This window comes from Chamaea fasciata, unplaced genomic scaffold (genome assembly GCF_029207755.1).
Source record: "Chamaea fasciata isolate MVZ Bird 193981 ecotype frontalis unplaced genomic scaffold, bChaFas1.0.hap1 SCAF_1, whole genome shotgun sequence".
NCBI classification, from domain to species: domain Eukaryota; kingdom Metazoa; phylum Chordata; class Aves; order Passeriformes; family Sylviidae; genus Chamaea; species Chamaea fasciata.
Window position 1 is genome coordinate 137,214,608 of NW_027094086.1, and position 15,646 is coordinate 137,230,253.

The 15,646-nt window shown below is 42.8% G+C and overlaps 1 protein-coding gene across 1 annotated transcript; it reads left to right on the forward strand.

The window, feature by feature from the left end:
• Window positions 1-4,264: 4,264 nt before the first annotated feature.
• Window positions 4,265-15,383, forward strand: LOC136294365 (mycolipanoate synthase-like). Its single transcript, XM_066192063.1, has 6 exons — window positions 4,265-4,379; window positions 5,098-5,251; window positions 6,177-6,337; window positions 9,047-9,250; window positions 9,354-9,535; window positions 9,822-15,383. Exons 1-6 carry the CDS (start codon window positions 4,265-4,267, stop codon window positions 15,381-15,383), a joined length of 6,378 nt encoding a protein of 2,125 aa, XP_066048160.1.
• The last annotated feature ends 263 nt before the right edge of the window (window positions 15,384-15,646 follow it).

Below are 15,646 nucleotides of genomic sequence, written 5' to 3' on the forward strand. Positions count from 1 at the left end.
ATGAAAATGAATATTGTAATAGGTATAGGAAAATTATTGTTCTACTGCATTTGCCAGTGAAAGTGGTTTCATATAATTTTAACTCTCTAAATTATTCTGATTTTCCCACTGCAGGTTTTTCTCTGTTGTCTTTGGAGAAGAAAGCTAGACAGTTACCACAGACAATGTGCATAACACTTGGGTAGCTCAGGTTAAATGAGGTGAACTCTATCCATGTCCCAGCAATATTCAGAGTTTACACGAGGCATGCAGCTTCCAGATTCCACCTCTAGGAAGTTAAGAGAAATCCTTTTGTGCTCCATCCTTTCCTTATCTTTCAAATTTTAGGAAAATTTTGCAAACATTCTTCCTACTATGATGTCATGTCTTCTCTTTTACTTGTTGATCATCAGGAAAGTAGTTGCTTCTGTCCAGGCTCAAACTATTAGCAATGGCACCACACTATCCACAGTTGCTCTGGATGAGGCAGGGCCTGGTTATTGTTTCAGGCTTCCAGCAAATGCATGCAGACAGCTTTGTATCATTTACTGTCATATAAAAAGCTCATTTTTTGCAATCACACATGAGATTACTATTAAAGTGGAAAACATTCAAGAAAAATAATTTAGAGGCCAGAAGCAGCTCTTCCTTTTACTTCTGTTACCCCTGAGTAGCCCCATAGTGCAGAGCTAATAAAAAGAACTAGGGGTTGTCACATATACTACTCTCTGTGGTGGGGTCCTTTTTCTCCCTATGGATAAGAATACCTCCTGGCATAGCAAAACACTGCTGTGCATGCTGTTAAAACTTCTATAACAATAACAACAACAGTGATAATAAGTGGAAAACTTCATAGCTGTAGAATGAAAAAGGTAAAAACTGCTCCCTTATGCAATGACACATGAATTAAGTATTATTAATTATGATTGTGTACAGGGCTAATTTTTGAGATTTGACTGATTGGAAATTGTTCTGCCCAAGAGCCAGTACCTATCCTTACTAGGTTTCCATAATAATGCAGAATAACATATTTGTGCCACAACCCCCTACCTTGTCAGAGCACTCCTTCAGTGAAGAAATAATATCTAGTGATTTGTGTAGTAATCCTTCTTTTATCCTGATGGAAACGGGGAAGCAACAAGTATTTTAGTCTTAATATCTACTTGGATTTAAAAAGCATACAAATTTTTTTTGTCTGTGTTGTCTTTGAAAGACATGCAGTCTCACAGACACTTCAGTCATGCATGTTTTCCCACCAGAAGACAGTAAATACTGATTGAAATAATGAAGACTGGGCAAATAAATAGCTATTTTCCTACATTTGAGTCTCAGTTGGATGTAATTATTTGGGGAAATACACATATATTTTATTTTTCTTTTTGGAATTATCAGACATAGGTCTGGATAGAAGAAACCAAAGGTTTTGTTCAGAGGTGAACACTGTAATGGCATGGGAGACAAAAGAAATGTAGTGCCTCCCACATGACAGGTCTTTGTCTCCCTTTTCAACTCTTAAATTTAGATGAAATGCATGACAAATCAACATGTAACTTGATGACAAAATAACATGTAGTTCAGTTATAAATAGACTGCCTATATTAGTAACAGACTTGATCCATTATTGCTACATGTGCATCCATACTTAGTTCCTATTTCTGCTTCTGTCATTGCTTAAAAGGATTGGGCAAGCACTTGGGTTTATTAATATATTCCAACTCTGATGAAACTAGTGCAAGTCATCAACACTCAGGCAACACACTGCTAAACTGTAAACAAAAGTGTTCAGAACCAATGATATGAACAGCTCTTTCTTAGTCCTGCACTACTGTTCACATTGCTCATATTGTGTTTGGATCACTGGGGTTCCGATTGGTGTAACTTGCATTGAAATTAGTGGCCACAGAGGTGCAGGATTCATTTCAATATTCTACCAATACCTAACCAATGCCTCAAAATATGGCTTAGCAACCATTGCTTTCAGGTGCTGACTGGGAAACTGTAACAATGGTTCCACAGTGCATTCCTAGTTCACTTGATGAATCCACTTTCTGTTCTGCCAGGGAATGTTAATGGTACCAGCACTAGCAAGAGTGCTCTTTAGAGATGTGTAAACTATGGAGATTCCCAAGTGACTTTCAGACTAGCCATCTTGTTAATAAGCCTTGTAATGATATCAGGGAAGTGGGTTAATTAAGTTAAAAATCATTCATAAACTCCCACCCACCTCAGAATTCAGGAAAGTGACTGACTGAGATATTCAGCTATGAAATATTTAAAACTTTCAGAACAGGTTATGAAGCTATTTGGTGGCAGAATAAACTATTTATTCTCAGCACAATGCTTTTTTGCTGCCTTCGTGGAAAGAGTTGGGCCCCATCATCAAGAAAAACTTTAACCATAAGTGAATGTAACCCTGTGTTTCCATTACAAAGTTGGAAGAGGAGGAAGATGAGTTTAGGTGGTTGGGATGAATTCAGACGAGGGAGAATGAAAAAGGCATCTAGCAGTGACTACCAGACTTGATCCCTTCAGAGGTTACTTCTGGATATTCCACTGTTGTTTGGCTTTTAAGCACATGGTAGTTTTTAGAAAGCAAGATCAATATTGCCTTTAATGTGGTAGACTCAGAAATATTTTGGGAATTTTTGTCATTTGACAAGGCTTTTGTGTTTGTACATTTAAATGGTCGTGCTCAGTAAAAGAAAGCAGCTGTGGAATCAAACATGAGACTTGGGTTTTAAGTTTATAGAGCATTCTTCATTTTCACAAATGATTCCTCCAACAATTAATGTGGCTTGTTCGTATTGTTCGTATGTACTGATATTAAGAGCAAACCAAATTGAGTTGTTACTTTAAAGACAGAGTCTTTTAAATCATAGTCTTAGAATCATAAAGATTTTATGATTCTAATAATCATAAAGACTTTATTTTAATGATTTTATTTTATGGACTATTTCATGGCAAGGTATCTCAAATTAATTGTTTTGCTAACTGTAAAAAGATAAGACAGAGGTTTTACTACTGTTCTGGTGTGAAAACTTATGACATCAAGAATTTACTACTTCAGGGAATTAGTTTTGAACTTTAGTCGGGTTTACTGACTAAACACATGACTCATTTTCATTCTTCCTTTGAAAGGCGTTAACAATTTTGCATGCCCACTTAAAAAAGAAACCACACAGAATCCTATATAAACGACTTCCACAGACAGCCTATTGCTCCTCCTCACTGGGATGAGATAAGGTAAGTTATATAGCTCTAGAGATGCCAAAGATATGTTTTATGTTGTGATTGGAAGGTCCTTAATTTTCTATTATTTGCTATTTAAATGCTAACTTAGGGAAAATGCTTAAAAGTACCTCTGTGATGAAAGTATTTTGTTGGGCTTTGCAGCTTTAGTTTGGCAGTTACATTAAAATAAGAAATCATAGAATTCATAGACAATTCTGAAAGAATTTAAAGGCACTTACATTATTGGGAAAATAGAGTTTAATCCTAGAAAGTCAGATTCTGGTTTCCCTATTTTTGTCAGGCGGCTTTTTAACTTTTTCTGTCTTTTTCTGTTCTTAATGGAACCTAGAAGTAAATTTTTTAAAGTATGAATCTAAGCAGTTATTCCTAATTTCACCTTTCAAAGCAAACCTCCAAGAAATGACAGCTCTGAGTGATGTGTGGGGCTGTGAAACATCCTCATCTCTGCTTCACTGCTGTCAGTCAGTGACTGAGAAAGCCTCTCTGGGACCTGCTGGGCTATCCCTGAGATGACAATCTCTCCCTACAAAACCAAGAATCCCCCACAAAACTCTTCTAGAGAAATCTCCTCCTCTTTGTGTTGTGAAGAAAGTCTAGGAGGACTACAGGGCTTAGAGGTGGGCATCCAAGTGAGTTCTAATTAGTTCAGTTCAACTGATTTTCATCTGACAAGTTCCTTTCCCAAAATCAAGGAAAATGAAATCATCTGTCAGTTCGATCCCGGAGTATTTCATTTGACCCCAAAGAGAATTCTTGTCTTTACCATCTAATTTGTTGAAAAGATTCTCCTTTTGTCAGTAGAGGTTAAACAGTAGAAAGGATGTGCCTGTGCAAGAGAGAGCTTGGGGATTTAAGTGGGGAATTTCCTCTAAAAGTAGAGATAAGGAAGAAAATGGGACGGCTCTGGTCACTTATGGGCAGTGTAATTTGTCATCACAACCAACAGTAGATCATTCCAGATTAACTAAGTTTTGAACAAGTTTGTGTGTTTGTGGAAAGTTCAGCTTTTAACCTAGTATTTACTCAATGGTAAATGCAAAATTGTTGGACTGGACTAACACTACTTCTGTCTTGTACAGCCGAGGAGATGGAGATTGAGACTGCAGATGAAGTTGCTATTGTTGGGATAGGATGCAACTTTCCTGGAGGTAAGTTTGGGGTAAAAGCAGAACAGGCTGTGAGTGTGAAAAGCAGAGTCTTTTATTAATGTTGAAATGGAGGAGACCAACATGTTTGTCCCTTTGTTGAATTTGTTGCTTTGCTGCCTGTAGGATTGTTTTGAAAGGTGGTGTTGTGGTGGAAACTGCTTGGCTTGAATTTGTTTGCAGACAAAGGGACACATAGGTAAAAGAAGCTGCAGTGCTGGCTGTGGGCAGGGCAATGAGCTGCACATGGAACTCATACAAATGAGCTGGATGAGTCTGGGGTGATTTGAACTTTCTGGTTGTTCACTGGCTGGGTGATTGTGCATTGTGGCAGGACTCTGCATCCATAGCAAGAGGACAGATAAGGGGCTGAACATTCTTATCAGCAATGCCTGTAATATAAACGGGTTGGGTTTTCCAAAAAGAAAGCTTTCTGCTTTATTGCAGTAGGTAGTAGATGCAGTGAGATGGCAGGGAAATGGGGAGAGCGAGTGGTTAAGAATTTTGGGGGGTTCCTTTGCTTTTAGACAAGCAGTGAAGGGATCAGTCATGCTTTTTCATTTTCCTCTCACCAAAGAATGGTCACTTCTTTCTGTGACAAGTCTGCTTGAGCAGCTTGGATGGACATGTGAGTGATCCTTGTAAGTGATTGTGCATTTCTGAGTCTGCATGGGGAGGGGGAGCACATCATTTAACCTGTTTTGAAAACTTTGTACAACAGGAGATGGAATTGACAATTTCTGGAAAGTCCTGGAGGAAGGCAAAAACTGCACCGTAGAAATCCCCCCCGAGAGATTTAATGCCAAGGAGTGGTATGATGCAGATTACAACAAGCCAGGAAAAATATGTACAACACGAGCTGCTCTTCTCGATGAGTGAGTCTGTCACCCTGCTGCGCCACTGATTTTTGTAGTACTTCGACTCTGGGTACAGCTGCTCAGGGGCTGTGACAGTGTGAAGAATAGGGAATTACAGTAGGGTCAAAATAAGTGTCTTTTATTGGAATTCCACACTCATCTTAAATCCTCAGGCTGTAGAGCTTCAGTCAAAGGAGAAGTTGACGTGCACAGGAGAAATCTCATTGTGTCCTGAGATTTGTACTTGGCAGGGTTGATCCATAGGACCCAGAATTAATTTAGTGCTTAGTCCCATGTTAGATATTGAATCCTGCTTGAAATCAGGAAATGATAGAAGGCCATATAAATGTCCCTTGTGCCTTGGGACACAAGATGAAAGTTGGACTTGGTCTTTTGTAAGCATGGGCCTATTTTGAAGATGCTTTTAAGGACAAACAGGCACATACCACACAGAAAGCATTTTGAATGTATAGTTAGAGAAGCATGGGTATACCTTGAAATCACCGGAACTAATTCTCTACTTTTTGGTTTTAAATTGGAAAGCATTGGTCTGTATTGGCTAAAAACAATGTAGAAAGCAGTATTTGTTTATGTCTTACTGGTTATGGCCACATTACTGCAGAGGGAGTCTCATTCTTCCCACTTCATGATCTGAGGATTCCAGTTGGTGGTAGTGCAATAACCATGAGAATAAAAATGGGTAGGAGTGAGCTCTTACCTCTGTAATGCAGAATCCTTGAGGAAATGACATACTTTGTGGTGGGACATAAAACATCTTTGGCTTATAAACATTTTCTTCTGAATTTCATAAATGGCAACTGTGGCCTAAACCCCAGTTAGTGCTCTTCTTTTCATGAAGTTGCAAAAAATGTTTACTGTGAGTCTAGAAGTAAATGTATCTTCCATTCATATGTCATATCCTATTCTGGTGTGTGTATTTCAGATTTAATTCATTTGACAACCACCTGTTTGGGATTAATAACATGGAAGCCGAACGTATGGATCCGCAACAGAAATTACTGATAGAGTGCACATATAAAGCCCTGGAGGATGCAGGAGTTCCTGTAGAATCTGTCAGTGGCACCAAAACAGGTGTTTTTATTGGTAAGATGAAAATTTCATGGCAAAGAAAGTGTGTTTGAACCTCACAAAGTTTGGAGCAATCCTTCATAACCTTTCAAAATGTTATCTAGCACTGGATCTAGGCTGGATCTAGACTGGAGATCTAAGGCTACTGTGCCATGGCACTGCTGGTTACTTTTGGTAAGAATTACCAGGTTACTCTAGAAGTTCAAGGTACAATTCCTGTATCTCTTTTAGTGCTCTTCTTCCTGTGTTCAGGCACTGATGTGAAGCAGGAAACAGTTAAAACTGTGTTCCCAACCCAACCCTGCTTGGGAAATATTCTCCCAAGCCAGGCTGTGTTGTTTCACCCTTAAGGGGAAGGCCCAAGATGAATAATTGCTTGAATCTGTAAAAAATCACAAAGTTTTAATAGTAAATTACACACTTGGCATGGAAATTGGAATGTTAATTCCTGACCTGCTCTATCAGCACGGCAGTGGGTTGTGCATAAAGAGGTAACGTGGAAGGAAAGAGAGAATGGAAGGGATGAATTAAATAAGGGGAGAGAGAAAGAGGGGAAGGAAGAGAGAAAAAGATCACCAGTCCTGGTTCCAGTGTTGGTCTGGCCACAGGGATGTCTAAGGTCTTGGAGGCCACCCCAGGTATTTTGGGGGTACCTTTTAATAGATAGGCTTCCCTGCCCTGAAGACATGTTTTTGTCTTTCTATGCAAATTGGTTGTCATGTCCAGTCCCTTCCTAGAGACCTTTTTGGAAATGCATCAGAGGCTTTGGGGCTCTTGGGTGGATTTCATCCCCTCGCTCCCCAGACTGACCTTGGGTCAATATGTCATTCCTGCTTCTGCCCTGATGCTGTCTTTTGTTTGTTGATGGGGGAAGAATGGTCCGAAAGCAGCCTGGAAGAGGACCTGGTGGTGTTGGTGGACAGCAGCTGACCATGAGCCAGTGTGTGTCCAGGTGGCCAAGAAGGCCAGTGGCATCCTGGTCTGTATCAGCAATAGTGTGACCACAGGAGCAGGGCAGTGATTCCCCTGTGTATGGCACTAGTGAGGCCACAAGTCGACTCCTGTGTCCACTTCTGGACCTCTCAATTCAGGAGGGACATTGAGGTGCTGGAGTAAGTCCAGAGAAAGGCAGCAGAGCTGGGGAAGGGTCTGTAGCACAAGTCCTGTGAGGAGCAGCTGAGGGAGCTGGGGGTGTTTAGCCTGAGAAGAGGCTCATAAAATCAGATGTGATTTTATTGCTCTCTACAACTGCCTGAAAGGAGGGTGTAGTGATGTGAGGATCAACCTCTTCTTGCAGAAAACTGGAGACAGGATGAGAGGCCTCAGGCTGTGCCAGGGGAGTTTCAGGTTGAACATTAGGGAGAATTCTTCACAGAAAGGATGATTGGATATTGGAATCAGTTGCCCAGAGAGCTGGTGGAGTTACCATCCCTGGAGATGTTTGAGGAAAGACTGGACATGGTGCTTCATACCATTGTCTAGTCGACAGGGTGGTATTTGGTCACAGGGCAGACTCAATGATCTCAGTGGTATTTCCCAATCTAACTGATTCTGTGATTGTGTCTCTGTGGGGCAGAAAAAGAAGTTTATCCTACCTCCTCATGGCCCCTTACTCCTCTTGTACTTTCAACAGTTTTGGTTATTACTGACAATCCTTGGTTGGTTCCATGGCTATCTGGCAATCAGTGTTTGACATGTACACATTAGCCCCCTTATCTTCTGGGCTTCTACACAGGCCTGCACTTTTTCCCCAGGATACAGGTTTCCAGTACTACTTTGGTTAAGGTATTCTGGGGGTTAATATCCTTTTTAAAGCAGCAGAAATCCTCCTTGTGGACGTTAGAATGGTATGAATATGCACTTGTCCAACTGCCTTTGTCAGTATCACAAAAGTTATGGAGGAGATGATACCAGATGCTGTTGAAAGATATTTAGAAGACAATACTAAAGTAACAGCACATTATTGCTGGTGTAATGTGTGTCTCTTTAAAAAGGAGTTTTCTGGAGGAGGTTGGCTGATGTACCTATAGGGGAAATGCTTTTGATTACCTTTTAGTCTGAGAGATGCTCTTCTTCCATTGAGGGCACTATTCCTTGCTCTCTGAATAGAACTACTGCACTTTCCACACGTGCTCATGGACTTGGGGATCCACAATATTTCAGGTGTAGTGTTCCCAGAAAGAGGACACAACTGCTCTCACAGGCCCTGTTCTTCTTTACTATTTCTTACTGCTTGTGAGTGTGAAAAAAGTGACAAATACAAAGTATTGGATGTAGTTTGTGCTGTGACCTTTAACTTGGTACATCTGAGGAACTGAAGCTAATGTCTTGTACATTAATGTCTGACCTACCCTCCTTGTAACTTGTTGATAAATATTCTCATAGCTAAACTAGAACAACAAGTCTCAAACCAAGATACAGGGATCTCAGAAAGGTACAGAGAGCTTAGCTGCATCCTACAATGAGCCAAGCCATCCTGAAAGGCCTGTCATTTTCTGGGCAGGTAGGATTTTCAAGTGTTTGGTGTGTTTGCATAAGAAGACTCCAGGGAAAACTGCTCTGAGTTTTACCTTTGACTTGTGTTGGAGCAAAGCTTCAAGACAGGAGCACTGATGCCATGTGGGTTTGTCTTAACACTGAAAACCAAACCACACCATCAGGTTTTGGGCTGTACATGCCTATTGTTGCCTTGTGTTAACTTGACACATATCTGATGTTTTCCAGGTCTCATGAATCGAGACTATGAAATCATAACCAGCAGAGCAGTGAGTGAAATAAATCATTATGATGGTACTGGAACAGCAATGAGCATTGCTGCCAACAGAGTCTCTTTCACATTTAATCTGACTGGACCGTCTCTGACTGTTGACACTGCGTGTTCGTCATTTCTTTTTGCTCTGCACTATGCCTTGCGAGCCATTAAATCAGGTAACGGGACTGAAGAGGTGCTGGAAAATGAAATCAGGATTGCTACTGTTTCTGTCTATCACCAGGGCTATCTCAACATGAGTATGTTTCTGTTTGACTCCAGGAGACTGTGAGGCAGCAATCTGTGGTGGGGTGAACTGCATCATCGATCCACGTACCTTTGTATCCCTCAGTAAAGCCAAAATGATCTCTCCAGAGGGAATAAGCAAGCCCTTCTCCAAAAAAGCAGATGGCTATGGAAGGGGAGAAGGCTGTGGTGTTGTTTTCCTCAAACCACTGAAAAAGGTAAGATTGCTTGTGAAGCAGCTTGAAATAAGTCTGGTTGCTTGCCTGAATTTTTTTATCTTCAGCTCTAATAATGACTATTCCAGAGAAGTTTTTCCAATTCAAGTTTAAGATTAATGAAGCATTTCTTAAGCATTTGTGCACTTCCCCTAGCATAGGAAAAGGATCCCACATTTAAAAGTGAGCATCAATTCTAGTTGTTCTTGGCTTTGTTGTGGTGTTTTGTTGTCTTCTTTAGAGAGAAAGCATGAGTTTATTAAAGAAAATTTAACTTTTCATGGAACAGGCAAAGGAAGACTACAGCAAAATCTGGGGTGTGATAAACATCAGTGCAGTCAATCAGAATGGCAGGTCCACGACTCCAATCACGAGACCTTCTCAAATAGAGCAAGAGAAGTTACTTCGCAGCATTTATGAAAGTCATGTTGATCCCTCAGTTGTGCAGTACATTGAAGCCCATGGCACAGGAACTGCTGCTGGAGATCCTACTGAAGCTGAGAGCCTGGGCAGTGTCATTAGCAAGAAGAGGTCTTCCCAAGTTTCCATTCTGAAAATCGGTTCAGTGAAAGGAAATATTGGACACACTGAATCAGCTGCTGGAGCAGCCGGGTTAATCAAAGTGCTCCTGATGATGCATCATGGAAAGATTGTTCCATCCTTGCATTACTCAAAGGAGATGAGCAGCATCGATACAGAGAAATTAAACCTTGCCGTTGCCACAGCTGTGGAGCCCTGGGAAGAATCCAGTGAGTATGGAAGAGTAGCTGGCATCAACTGCTTTGGATTTGGAGGAACCAATGCTCACGTTGTAGTCAGGCAGGTGAAGCCGCCAGAGCCTCTTCCTGCCTTTAAGAAGCCCCTGGAATTAGTTGTGCTGTCAGCAGCATCCCTTAAGTCCCTTCAGATGACAATGGCTGTTACAGCCGAGCAGCTGAGCACAAGGAGCTCCCTAACTCTCCCAAGCCTGGCCTATACCTCTGCCTGCAGAAGAAGCCATGCCAACTACAGGTATCGAAAAGCATTTGTCACAAATTCCCTCCAACACTTGCAGCAAGAGCTTAAGTTGGCAGCGAGCACAGAACCTGCCATGTCCAAAGTGGAACCACAGCTGGTGTTTGTGTTCTGTGGCAATGGCGTAACACTGAAGGAGTTCAGTGAGGCACTGCTGAGCTCAGAGCCGGTGTTCAGAGACAAGTGTAAGGAGATAGAAGACCTTTTTCAGCAGCATGCTGCCATCAGCCTCCTGCCAGCAAGAAATCGTAGCCCAAAGGACTTGTTGAATCCAGAGCTTTCCCAGCCCTTACTGTTTGCCCTGCAGGTTGCTGTGGCTTCCCTCCTGAAGCACTGGGGTATTAAGCCTGTTGCTGTTGTTGGCCACTCAGTGGGGGAAGTTGCTGCTGCACATATTGCTGGGTACCTTTCCCTGGCAGATGCAGTCAAAGTGATTTTTCACCGGAGCAGGCTGCAGGCAAAGACTGGAAGTGGCAGAATGCTGGTGGTTGGAAACATCCCTGTTGAAGAGATTGCTGAACGCCTGCACCCCTACTCGGGAAAGGTGTGCATTGCTGCTTTCAACAGCCCTGTTTCCTGCACCTTGTCTGGGAGTGTAGATGCCGTGGAAGCTGTCCAGAGAGAGTTAGCGAAAGCTTTCAGGCAGAGAAACATCTTTCTTCATGTTTTAAATGTTCCAGTAGCATACCACAGCCCCAGCATGGATATGATACTTGGGGAGCTGGAGGAGCAGATAGAGCCTTTAGAAAAGCAGAAGGGGGAAATGGAAGTGTTTTCAACACTGACTGGGGTGGCTGCATCTGAAAATGACTTTACTCAGGGCAAATTCTGGGCACGGCACACTCGTGAGCCTGTTGCTTTCACACAAGCCATCCAAACTGCAGCCAGTGGCAGGGAAAACGTGGTGTTTGTGGAAATAAGTCCTCACCGAGCACTGCAGAGGAGCATAAAAGAAACACTAGGAAAAGACACAAAGGTGCTGTCCTCTTTGCAAACAGATGCAGAATATCAGACACTCTTCACCCTGGTAGGAAATCTGTTTGAACTGGGATTTAATCCCAACTGGCAGCACTTTTATAACGGGTACCAAAGTGTTCCTGTGGCCATTCCACAGTATCAGTTTGATCGCCAAAAACTCATGAGCTGTCTGGATATCCATCAACAAGCAAACCAAAGAGGTGTCAGCGCCAGTCATCCTTTGATTTATGGTATAAACAGTGACAATGTGGAGTTTGGCTGCCTGGTGTCCCAGAACACAACTCCGTACTTATATGACCACAAGAACAATGGGGTGGCCTTAGTCCCTGGTGCTTTCTATGTGGAGCTTGGTCTGGCCTCCGTGATGAGCAGTTCAAGACCTAAAGTGCCTTTGAGCTCTTGCCAACTGAGTATCAGTTTTTCTGCACCATGTGTTCTTACACAGAGTTCCCAAGTGCTAAATATCAAGCTAAGTCCACAGGAAGCCATGACAACCTTTGAGGTTCTCTCTTCCTCCAATGTAGTTTATGCTGCTGGCCAAGTAGCAAAGGGGCTTGAAGGTGTGGTGGAAGAAAGCAGCATCTCCTTCCAAGCCATCTATCGAAGATGCAGGTCAGTGATGAGCAGAGAGGAGGTCTATGAAGCACTGTCTCAGGTTGGCTTTCAGTATGGCTCCATATTCAGGCAGCTCAGTGATGTTCATTATTGCCAGGAGCTAAAGGAAGCAATAACAAGCATAAAGGTGAATGAGGAGACCATCAGAGACATGTACAGCTGCTGCATCCACCCAGTGCTGCTTGACTGTTTTCTGCAGATGACTGCTATCCTGACCTCAAGGACAGTCCAGTCCAGAGCAGGTTTTCCTTCAGGGATAGGCAGCCTGGTGGTGCTCCGCCCACTGGAGGAGGAAATGATGATATACATGAGAATGAGCAAATCCACCAGGAACTGCCTTGAGGTCTGTGGATGCTTTGTGGACAAACACGGCTCGGTTTTGGCTGAGCTCAAGCGCGTTGCCATCACTTTCATGAAGGAATCGTCTTCCAGAGACAATGAGTTCCTGTTTGAAAACAAGTGGAAAGAAGTCTCTCTTTCACAGACAATTGGACATCTGGGGTTTAAGCCCAGAGTCCTTGTGTTTGCAGACAAATTTGGGATAGCTGAGCAGCTCAAAAAATACTTGCATCCTGCTTCAAGATATGTTATGTATGACAGCTGGGAATGCCTTGTGGAAGGAGATACACAGAATAAAATGAGAGCAGAGGTTAAGGATTATGACGAAATCCTCTTCCTCTGGGGAATTCAAAAGTTAAATGAAGATTTCCCAACGAAAGCTGTAGATCAGTTGGCAAAGTGCTGCGAAGCCTATCGCCAGGTAGTGGTGGCCCTAAGAGAGAAGACATCCCGCTGCTCCGTCAGAGTGATCACCTACAGGACAACAGAGAGATACGTGGACCACGTTAACTGTGGGTTTGCACTGTATGGCATGACCAGAACTTGTACCGTTGAAGTTCCAGAAATCACATTTCAGTTGATTGACCTCAGCTCCTCCACTTCCCTGGACATCTCAGTGCTAGCAGATGTTCTTGTCAAATACAAAGGTGGGGACTATCCAGAAGTTTGCATCAGCCAAGGACGATTTTATGTGTCCGAAATCAGACGCACACCTTTTGTAGATGCAGATTACATCCAACCCATAAGATCTCTCCAGAAATCAGAACCATTCACTTTGTACACTTCTGATCCATACGCAGTGAAAGACTTGTCTGGAGAATTATCCACCGGCGCTGCTACTGAGCTTGACAAACAGAGTGTTGAAATTCAAGTGGATAAAATTTGTCTGCACTCAGAAGATTATTTTCCCATTAGTGTTTCTAGCTGCAACTTTGGTAATACACTGTATTGGAACTCACAAGCAGGAGACAAACACAGGCTTCTAGGTCTTGATTTCAGTGGCACAGTCACTGCAACAGGCACTGATGTGAAGAAAGTGAAAGTGGGAGATCATGTGGTTTCATGTTATCCAACTGCTGCATCATCCAGAGTTCAGATTCCAGGAACAGTTTGTTTCAATGCAAAAAAATTCCCATTCCTCCAGAATGTCCCTTGTGTGTCATACTTCATCATTGCATGGGAAATCTTCACTCAGAGGTTACCCAAGCAGAACCATGGCAGAACATTGGGTATTATTACTACAGAGCCATCATCAGTTTTGTGCCACGTTCTTTCTGCAGCAGCACGAGAGATGGGTTGGAGAACAGTCCTTGCAAAGCCCACTCCTAATGTACTCCAGTATATCAACCTGTGCAATGCCCTTGTTATTCTTCCTCCAGTCAACAGACTGTCTTGGGAGGATCTGGCCCACATGCACTTTCTTAAAGATGTGGTGATCGTGTGTGGCAATCAACAGTCTGAATGCATCCAGAATGTCAGTGAAATTGATCATGAAAACATCAGCTTTCATACCCTCACTGTTGCCAGCCTTTTCCGGAAAGCACCTCTAAAGGAATTGCAGAAGACCGTGCATGCCTGGATCAGTTCCATGGATATGAAACAATTTAGACATCTCTCAGGTTCTGTTTTTCAGCAGACTGAGAACTTTGAAGGGCTAAATCCTGTAACATCCTATTTCACCTGCACTTCTGTGCCCCTTGCTGTTCTGAGCAGGCAGAAAGACATCCGTGTGCTTTCAGACATCCCGTTGTACGAGCCCCAGAAGCAGCAATTTAAGCAGAACGCTGTTTATATAGTAGCTGGGGGGCTCACTGGACTTGGCTTTGAAACGGTGAAATTCATCGTCGAGAACGGAGGAGGGTGTATTGCAATACTCTCCAGGAGAATTCCCAGCAGTGAGAAGCGAGAAGAGATGAAGGCTTTGCAGCAGCAGTACAAAGGGAGCAAAGTAGTGTCAGTGCAGTGTGATGTGACTTCGACCAGCGATGTTGAGAAAGCTTTCCGGTCCATTGCCAACACCTTTGTTGGGAGTCCGATCAAAGGGGTATTCCAAAGTGCTGTGGCTTTACACGATGGCCACCTTGAAGTCCTGAAGCTGGGTGACTTTCACAAAGTGCTGAGCCCAAAAGTAGCAGGGACTCTAAACCTTCACCGGGCTACCAGAGGCCAGGAGCTTGACTACTTTGTGTGCTACTCCTCTGTCACTTCCTTTCTGGGCAATGCCACCCAGACAAACTATGCAGCTGCAAACTCTTTCCTGGATGTCTTCTGCCTCTACAGGAGGAATTGTGGCCTTTCAGGCCAGGCCATTAACTGGGGTGCTTTGAACCTTGGCATTCTGCTCAATCAAAACCACATTCAGAGCATTCTGGAATCCAAGGGCATAGACATTCTGCAAGTGCATGAAATTCATGACTATCTCAGGAAGACCTTACTTATAAACAACCCGCAGCAAGCTGTTGTCAAATTGAACTTTCAGACTTTGAAACATCATGTTTTTAATCAGATTATTTCTCTCAAAAGTCGCTTCATATCGCTTATGTCAGAAGATTTCAGGAACAAGATTGAAGCCTCTGAGGGAACTGAAGTGCCAGAGACTGCCTTTCTCAAATCTGAGGACTATATCACCTCACTGGTGTGTGACCTCACAGGAGCAAATGCAGATGAACTAACCATGAACACACCACTTTCGTCTTTGGGCATTGACTCTATGTTAGCTATGACAATTCAGAACCGTGTCTTTCAGCAGCGAAAGGTGGACATACCCCTTGTGAAACTGCTTGATCCTCACACAACTCTGTCAAGTTTAGTGGTACTGTTAGAAGAAACAAGCAATGCAAATGGAACAGTTGAAAAGGAGGATGCTGTGGTTGAAAGTGCAGAACATGTGTCATGGGTTTTGTAAAGAGCATATTATTCTATTCCATCTGGGTGGAGTAGAATTGCTTATCTTTGCCCAAATGGGTCAGTGTCACTTACCAGATGGCGGAGTGCTACTTATCTCTCTTCATTGTTTCACTGCTTCCATAGGAATGTCTTCTGCTAATGGACCATTAAGAGCTCCTCAATGACATTACACATTACACTGCACTATTGTAAGCTGCTCCACACAGGGAGGAGGAGTCAAACCATCTTAACCTAGATAAAAAGGAGCCACAGTCTCACTAA

Coding starts and splice junctions, on each gene's coding strand:
- LOC136294365 (XM_066192063.1), top strand. CDS start 4,265: ATGCAAAATTGTTGGACTGGACTAACACTACTTCTGTCTTGTACAGCC. Junction 4,380..5,097: donor AGGATGCAACTTTCCTGGAG/GTAAGTTTGGGG, acceptor TTTGTACAACAG/GAGATGGAATTGACAATTTC. Junction 5,252..6,176: donor CGAGCTGCTCTTCTCGATGA/GTGAGTCTGTCA, acceptor TGTGTATTTCAG/ATTTAATTCATTTGACAACC.